The sequence below is a fragment of the Furipterus horrens genome, unplaced genomic scaffold (genome assembly GCF_987537825.1).
Source record: "Furipterus horrens unplaced genomic scaffold, mFurHor1.1.pri manual_scaffold_9, whole genome shotgun sequence".
NCBI classification, from domain to species: Eukaryota; Metazoa; Chordata; class Mammalia; order Chiroptera; family Furipteridae; genus Furipterus; species Furipterus horrens.
In genome coordinates this window covers 90,795,028-90,803,394 of record NW_028327179.1, presented here as the reverse complement: position 1 = coordinate 90,803,394, position 8,367 = coordinate 90,795,028, and the positions used below count along the sequence as shown (strand labels likewise).

Below are 8,367 nucleotides of genomic sequence, written 5' to 3'. Positions count from 1 at the left end.
TAGGTCATTTTTAAAATGGTCATGTGTTTCGTGTGAGTGAAAGAATTCATTGTTTAACTTTTCTTCAAAGTTTTTTCTCAGTTTCTGCCTGATTGCCCATTCTCTCTTCTCGATAGGGTCCCCACAGCTTGCTGAAACGTTTTTAAGGATTGCAGAGAAACAGAGAACACTTAAAAGCTGTCTCTTCTCTCATTTCCTTTCTGCTCTGGGCTGGACACCCACCTCCCTCTTGCATGGAGCTTGGCCCACAGCTGGATGTGACCGAGCATCCTCCAGGAGGGATGGTGGACGGTGCCACAGCACTGCCTAAAAACGCCAAACCAAGCCACAGCCTTGCTTAACAACAAAACCAACACTCCATTAACCTCTGACCTTTTGAAATTAGTAAATACAGTACTGTGTACTACAGACACAATGTTCCCTTCCGGCCTTTCTTCCCGACCTTCACTCTCCTGAGTGCCGTCTTCCTGGTGGTCCTCCCTGCCTCACTCAGACCTCTCCAGGACAAGGTGTCATCCTTCAGTAAAGCCTGTCAACACTTGGACCTACTCAGCGTCTTCCCAAGACCCCAGCAAGACTCTTCCGTTATCTTGGGCAAAGGCAGGTAGAAGAAACCATCACGCTAGTCCAGCCTCAGGACTCAGAGCCTGCATACCTGGTGCAGGTGTGGATCCTGGCTCTGGGGAGAGCCTTGTGGGTGTGGGGCGTTTCCCTCCCTGTCCTGGGGCCTGTCTGTGCCTGCCCGCTTCCACTCCAAGGTCTTAGGTAGGCTCCCCGAGCGCAGCATTCAGAACACCTCAGATGCTGACTCCAACACAACAAATCCCACTGCTCAGGTTTACCTCTACTTGGTTTCTCGCCTTCCAAACAGAAGGCTTTTTGTGCGGATGCACAGGTTGCCCCGCTCCTCGGACCTCATTTTTCACCTGGCTGCAGGAGGAGGTTTTAAGGGGACAAATGGCGCTGGTGGAGTGGGGGTGTTCTAATAGCAAAATGAAACAGTGCATCTCCTCCACCAATCAGAGTTGGGTTTGTCCTGGCTCACAAGTTGCAAGAGCTGGAGATCTGAGAGGGGTCCGTGGCTCTAGTATCTTCACGGAAATGGGAAATGGAGTCGCTCCCCAAAAGCTGGAGGCAGAGCTCAGGTTTAAGTCAGTACTCTGCAGATTGGCTTTGTAAGTTGATTTATCTCCTTAAGCCCTTATTTATTTAAACTTTGCCAGCCTACTTCCCTAGGGTTGAAACAAATATTCTGGAAGAGAGGAGGACGTGCTTTGGAGAAACCACAGACACCACACAGGTGGAGGGGAGAGCTCCTGGCTCCGGAGTTGGGTCCCCAAACTTTGCATTGAGCTCTCCTATTGAGCATCTCTTGTATGCAGAGAATAATTGTTCTATTATTAGCTGATTTGTTGTAAATCACATTTCAATTGGCCATCTTGATAATCTCGTGGTTTGGGGACAGATTGTCCATTCTGATCATCAGTAGAAGGTTCGCCTGTGACCGCTTGTGTTTGGGTTTTCAGTTCTGCGACCTGGGGGGCGGGGCGTTTCTTTGCTGGCCTCTTAGGCTGCTTTAAGCTTCGGGTGTGATTTTAATTAAGGCTGGATGCGACCTCCTTGTGTAACGTGCAGTGCTCAGCATTAGGCTGGAGGAGAAGCAACGATGACACCTGGGCAGCTCTGTGACGCTGCCTGGTTTGCAGAGGGAACACCTTGGCTGCCAACTTGAATAGTAAATATTAGTAACACCTATTTTATTTTAAGATAAACATAAACTGTGGCTTTCACTTTTCTTCCTGCACTCTAGGAACTCACCTTACACCCCTCCCTCTCCCTAATTCCTGATTCAGGGGGTCCAGGGATCCATCCTTTAACAAAGACCAACCAGCAAAACTCACATGGAGCAACATTTGGGGGCGGTTACAAGAGAACATATTCTGTTAAATAAAAAATTTTCATGACACGTTAAAGAACAGAAAGGCAAACCTTATTCAAGGGGGGCTACTACAGTGAGGGGAGAGATTGGGCTCACCTAATGCAATAGAGAAAAGTGGGGATTTATAGCCAAGAAGTAAGTTGGGGGTCCGTGGATGGAAAATTAATAAGAGGAAACATCAGTGGTGAGGGGAGATTCTGGCTAAACTGACCTAACAGGATTCTTGCCAAGGCAACCTGGGTGATCAGACATCACCTGGGGGTGGGGGCAGGTTGCGGAGACTATCGAACCCCATCAGATCCTAGGGTGATCAAATATCGAGGGTGGGGGACTCTGGCTAAACCATCTTAGCAAGAGTCTTGCTAACATTGGACAATGTGGAGATGAACACGGAAGTCCAAAAGTCAGGGTCGAGTGGAGAACAGTTCACAGAGTTTGGTTAGAGAGACTCTGTCAGGACCCAGGACAGCGGGGGTCGGCTTTCTGCTTCCGCCCGCCGGGAGGATGCGGGCATCGCGAGCTGCCTGCAGGGGGCGCGCCTGGGCCTCCGCGCGAGCTCGCAGCCGGGACCCGGAAGTACGGGGACCACCCTGGGGCCCGCGAAGCCAAGAAGGGGGCGCAAGCCGGGGAGGCAGGACCCGGCGTCTAGGAGCGCGCGGTCGGGGACTGGGCTTGGCCTGGCGCCTGGCGGAGGCCCGGCCCTGCCCAGAGCTCTGGGGCCGCGGTAGGCGGCCTCCCGCGGGTCGGGAGTAAGCGATCGGGGCGGATCCTGTCGCCAGCGAGGCCCTGCGTGGATGTCCCCGGGTCTCCCGGCCTCTGCGCCCTGCAGGTTGGCTCTCTTCTGGTCGCCGCCACAGCGGCACAGTGTCCCCGAGGGCAGGGCGGGCTCGGAGTCGGGAGTGCAGGGCACATCACGTGCTCGCTCCGAATTTTCCCAGCTCGCCCAGCGCGGCTGCTGTGCTTCCGGGTTTGGAGTCTGCAGCACCTGGTAACGGGTCCCGGCTGCAGTTTCCAGCTATTTTGGTGACCTGGTGGAAATTGCCAAGTCTCAGTTCCCCGGCTGTAAAATGGGCTAAGGAGTGTCTGTGAGTCCGGAGTCGCCAGGAAATCAGGAGACGGCAGCGAACTTACAGCAAAGCAATTGATATATTGCGGAGACTCTCCAGAAGGAGGGGAATTAGTCAGATCAGGACCAACTCCCACCCGAAAGGGGCTCGGATACTGGTTTTTAAAGCAACAGACCACACGAGGGGGAAGTGTGTGTTGTATAAGTTTCTACTGATTATTTTTTATATGTTAGTGAGTTGTGGTTTCCTTATTGGCTAGGGGGTTTCACCACCCGATTCACCTGCCCTGTCTTGTTTCTGCTCCTGGAATGTTTTGTCTGTTCTCAATGTTTCCTTACTGCTTTTCTTTTTTGTTCTTGGGTCATTCTATTCTTTTCTGTCCCTTCCTGATTTTTGTTCTGGGTTGTTAATTGTGTTACCTGTCAGTCTGCTTCAGGGTCAAATAAATGAACACCACCTCTGCGCTGTGCCTGGCGTTAGCCGCGCTCATAGCCGTGGGGGCGAGTGATCCCTGCCCGAATTTTGACAGAAATGAGCCTATGGATAAAGGGCTTTCCTCTGTGGGGTAGATTAGGATGATGGCCGGCTAGTTTTTTTTCTCAAATTGTAAACAGCCATTCTAGAGGAGGAATAAATGCTCAAGTGGTGATTCAGAGGAATCCCTTATTTTTGTTTGCCAACCCTTTTCTAGGTAAACCTGTGCTCAGAGGAGACCCTCCCTAGGCAGGAGCCCGAAGCTACTGTCAGAGCTGACTGCTAAGGAGACACCTTTGAGTCATAGGGTGGGATGAAGTGGAGGGAGGCAGAAGACAGGTCAAGTTAGAGAAGATGCTGCCTGGGCCCTTCTGGATTCCACATCTGGAAGTCAGGCAGTTGTCCCTGAATCTTACTGCTGGCTAAAAACATGACCAAAAATCTTTGGATTAAGGGGAGGGATGTTGTCAATGAAACTTTATTGTGAATTAAATGGCCTCAGGTTTCTTTTAAGCACACCAAGATAGAATGAGAAGTCTGGAGAGCAAGACCATTGAGAGATTTTTTGGGGTAGGATAGACAGGGCACCCTGGGCAGAGTGAGCATCTGGGGTGGCGAGGCGAAGTGGGGGGTCGCCTTCTTCCTTCCTCCTGGGAGGGTGCTCATCCCTCCTCTTCTGTGTCCGCTGGCTCAGTGCAGAGGCTACGGGAGGCCTTTCTGCTGTGCCTGCCGTGTGGGCCCGGGGTGCTGTGGCAGGTGGCAGGACTGCTCCTGCCTGAGCCCGTCAGCCTGCCCACTACCACCCCTCCCTGGCTGCCCTGTGAATGGCCCGAGTCTCCTGGGCCCTGCTCACCACCCCCCCTGACCCGTAGTTATGGCTGATGGCTGCAAGTACTCTAGCTTCTTAGCATTCACTGGACTTTGTTCTTTGTAGGAATGGAAGCTTGACTCCCCGCACAAACAAGCCTTCAGTTTCTGGTGTGATGAGGAAGTGGGATTTGCTGTTCTGAGTAGCAAAGCAAGTCAGTAAGCACGGGCCCCGACTCCGTTCCTCAGCAATGAGAGAGATGGAAGCCTTACATCCTGAGGATAAAAAGAGGGTCCTTCCCACCTGGATGACAGTCCCGGGGCCTGAGAAGAGAAAGACGCTGGTGAAGACCTGGAAGGGGAGAACGGCAGCGGCAAGGTGGAATGACTTCGGGCCAGGGCCCTCCTGGGGAATCGGGAGAAGGGGAAGGGCTTGGGGACCTCTCAGTTTCTGGGGCTGGGTCCTCGAGTGTTGGCAGAACAGTGAGGTGGGTGCGGTTTCAGTCCATGTCTCTTTAGCTCTTCTGAGGCACACAGGCTGCGTGCGGGAGGCCAGGTGAGCACTCCACACAGATGCCTCTGCCTCTTGGTGAATCTCCACTGACAGGCCCCCCCCAGCTCCCAGACAGCAGCTCCCCTTCTCATGGGTACACACATCAATCAGCCAAGCTGTCAAATGCCAGTTGTCTGAAATGCCGCTCTCTTCATTTGCAACAATAATTGTGGGCAGGATGAGCGGGCAGGTTGTCCAGTCTTCCTGTGCACAGACCTCCCGGCAAAGGGGCAGGGATCCCCCAGGCCAGCATGCAGTCGGAGGCTGGGGGCGGGCTGGCTGAATGACGCTAACTGTCGGGTGTTCAGGCTGCCAGCAAGGGGAGTCCCTGAACTCCCCTGATGGGGCACCGGGTGCTCAGTGCTGCTCCTCTGGCTCTTCTCTAAGGTCTCTTTTCTTTATTTTTAATTTTTAAATTCTTACCTGAGGATATATTTATTGATTTGAGAGAGAGAGGAACATTGATTGGATGCCTCCTGTATGTGCCCCTACTGGGAATCAAACCCGCAACCCTTTGGTGCACGGGATGATGCTCCAACCAGCTGAGCCACGCAGCCAGGGCTCTAAGGTTTCATAACGGACCAGCCTCCCTCTCTGATTGTCACATCTCTTCCGTGCTGTGTTCCTGCACTCAGCTAGGTGTCAGGCAGGTTTCTGCCCGATGGTCCGATTAGCTGCTCACATCTAGTATGTGTGTGTCCATTTGGCGCTCAGGAGTGGCCCTCGTGCCCTATTTCCAGATCCCCGGGGCAGTTGGCAGAGGGTGGGGAACACCCACTGTTGCCTCCATGATCCCCCTGTGACAGTCACTGGTCACAGGATGAGGATGTCGTGTTGGTGCCCTGAGGAGGCTGCTGCTCTCATCCCCGGTGGGAAGGCCCAGGAGATGGCTCTCTTGCTCTCCTTTGTCCTCATGAGACCTGAGAGCCATCTGTCCCGTCCTAAGCGCCACGCCTTTCTTTCAGACTCCCCACCGTGAAGACTGTGTACTGCATGAGTGAAGCGGAGCTGGTTGATGTCGCCCTGGGGGTCCTAATTGAGGTAAAGTCAGCTGTGTCTGCTCTTACTCTTCTGACCGCAAACTCTTTACAGTCCAAAACTAGACTCGGCCCTCGGTTAACGTCATTAGAACAGGTGCCCTGCGTTCTCAGGCAGCCTTGGGGAGCCCTCTCACCTGTCTGCCTTCTTCCACCTGCTCCTTGTCTCATGAATCTCTCTCGGCCTCCCCCCACCCCCCTGTGAGGTGTGCACCAATGAACATCTGGGGCTGGATGCCCAGGAAGGGGTGGGTGGTTGGGTGAGGGAGAGAAGCCCCGTGTGGTGGTGGTGGGGGGGGGGCTCTGTGCTGGGCTGAGCGCAGAAGGGACAGACAGGAAGCCGTTAACTGCTGGTGTTCTCTGAAGGGTCTCAGTGGGGCCAGAAGGCTTCTGGCTACTGCACTGCTCAGCAGAGCGATGCTGAGGTCTCCTGGCTTCCTGAAGCCAATATTAATCACATCACCTTAGGGTTGAGCAGGTGTTTTAACATATTACTATCTCATTTAATCTTTGCAATAACCTGGCGATATATTACTTCAGGTACTATCGTTCCCATTTTACAGATGAAGAAATAGAGGCTCAGGGGCTTTCCCTTCGTTGCATGGCCCCTAAGTGACAGAGCGTAGGCCCACACTCAAGTTTGGTATCCTGTGCCCCTTCCATTGCACCCTTCCCTCCCGGACAATTGTTTCTATTTATTTTCCTTTTCTATTCAGGTATTCCTCAGGCCCTGCCCCCTTGTCTTTCAAGTTGGTCTTGATTTTTTTCAAGAGCTGTGGAGAGGTGGTGGGCAGGACAGCAGTGGGGCGAAGGGGGTAGAGCAGCCACTGACTTGGGAGCAGTGCCTGACCTTGTCACATGCTGGCTTCTGGGCCTGGCTTCCACCACTGACCAGCACGTTAGGGTCATAAATTACATGTGTCTTGTCTTCAGAGCCGAAAACAGGAAAAGGCCTTGGAGCAGCCGCCTCTGGCAAACACTGATAAGCCAGAGCTGTCCCCAACCTGCTCAGAGTCACCCGGTTCTCCTGAGAGCACGAGTGAGGACGAGGACAATGGAAAAAGGGCCCTTCCGCCAGGCCTCGGCCCTTCTCAGGGACTTCCAGCTTCTGGCCTTGCCTGCAGTAGAAGGCCTGAGGAAGAAGAGGATGTGTTGAAATACGTCAGAGAGATATTCTTCAGCTAAGGGATAGGTTCCCAGGACTTTGTGTCCAGAGCAGCTAGAGGAAGCTGGGCTTTGGCGCTCTGCCTGGGGGCTGCTCCCAGCTCCACACCCTTGGGCTGCAGGGGCTGACCTTGGAGCAGAGAAGCCCAGGCTTGGGAAGGAGCTGCCATTGGAGTTCCTCTCTGCACTGTGTCCTCTCCCAGCTCGGGGGTCTGCAATCCCAGGCATCTGTTGTATTCATTTACCAGGCGCCAGGGAAAATGAGGTTGTGCTCAAACTTACTGGCATCAAAGAATCAAGTTAATAATTTTCAAACAAAATAAAGTACGGCTGCTAAATACACAGGCATTCTCCAGTTTAGTCATTACTGTCTCTCTAAAGAGGAAGCCTAATTTTAAAGTAGTTTCCGTCCCAAGGCAACCAGTCAATCCATGAGCCCCCCCCCACCCCCCCATCAGCCCCGAGACAGGCGTACTCCTATGGACAGGCCTCCTCCCCTGAGTTGCTCCCTTCCTCCTACTTGGCGGCCTTGGTCTTGATCCCTGGGCTCTCTTAGAGTGGGACAGGACCCCAAAGGTGATGCTAAGGACAAGAGGTCGCAGCAGAGTCCATATTGCCTCTATTCAGTGTGGCTTATGATAGATATACAATGAGGTGACCGATTGCTGTACCGGTGTTCCAATATACAGGTGCTGAAAAATACACAACATTCCCAGTACACAAGTTGTACCCGGACCCTTTCCAAGTCTGGTTTGAGCAGTGAGGGGACACAGCATCTGTGGAACCATTCAGTCCTGTTCCCCTTCCTCTGCCCAGGATTTGGCGTGTTCTGTACCCAAATTCCCAGGTTCCACTGACTTGCCAGCTGACTCACCTGCACTGCCTGGCTTCAGGGCCAGGGAAGCTGCGGCCACATGTACTGTCGTTTTTTTTTAAAGGGAAGACAGTCTTTTAATAAATGGTGTTGGGAAAACTGGATAGATACATGCAAAAGAATGACTATTACTTTCTTATGCAAAAATAAACTCAAAAGGATTAAAGACATAAATGTAAGACTTGAAAGCATAAAACTAGAAGAAAGCATAGGCAGTAAATGCTTTGACATTGCTCTTGGTAATATTTTTTGGGGGTATGTCTCCTGGTTCAATTGAAACAAAAGGAAAAATAAACAAATGGGACTACATCAAAGTAAGAAGGTTTTGCACAGCAGAAGAACTATCAAAAAATGAAAAGACCAGTAGCTGGACCAGTAGACCTCCTGAAATGACCAAATAATCACATTTACTTAAACTGTTCCTATTTTATGTATTTCATTATTATAATCAG

At 52.2% G+C, this 8,367-nt stretch overlaps 1 protein-coding gene across 4 annotated transcripts; it reads left to right on the top strand.

Moving 5' to 3' along the window:
* The first annotated feature begins 2,485 nt into the window (after nt 1-2,485).
* Nucleotides 2,486-7,383, top strand: CYREN (cell cycle regulator of NHEJ). 4 transcript variants are annotated; one of them, XM_090287539.1, is made up of 4 exons: nt 2,486-2,570; nt 4,415-4,666; nt 5,806-5,881; nt 6,811-7,383. In XM_090287539.1, exons 2-4 carry the CDS (start codon nt 4,539-4,541, stop codon nt 7,060-7,062), a joined length of 456 nt encoding a protein of 151 aa, XP_090143665.1. In that variant the 5' UTR covers nt 2,486-2,570; nt 4,415-4,538; the 3' UTR covers nt 7,063-7,383. The 4 variants fall into 4 exon arrangements, with proteins under 4 accessions (XP_090143665.1, XP_090143666.1, XP_090143667.1 ...); XM_090287540.1 differs by lacking the exon at nt 2,486-2,570 and adding an exon at nt 2,579-2,768; XM_090287541.1 differs by lacking the exon at nt 2,486-2,570 and adding an exon at nt 2,900-3,024.
* The last annotated feature ends 984 nt before the right edge of the window (nt 7,384-8,367 follow it).

What these genes read in the sequence shown, in the direction of transcription:
- CYREN (XM_090287539.1), top strand. Translation starts at nt 4,539, where the DNA reads ATGAGAGAGATGGAAGCCTTACATCCTGAGGATAAAAAGAGGGTCCTT. An exon ending in GGGAGAACGGCAGCGGCAAG is followed by an intron (nt 4,667 to 5,805) that starts GTGGAATGACTT and finishes CCTTTCTTTCAG; the next exon opens with ACTCCCCACCGTGAAGACTG. An exon ending in CCCTGGGGGTCCTAATTGAG is followed by an intron (nt 5,882 to 6,810) that starts GTAAAGTCAGCT and finishes TCTTGTCTTCAG; the next exon opens with AGCCGAAAACAGGAAAAGGC.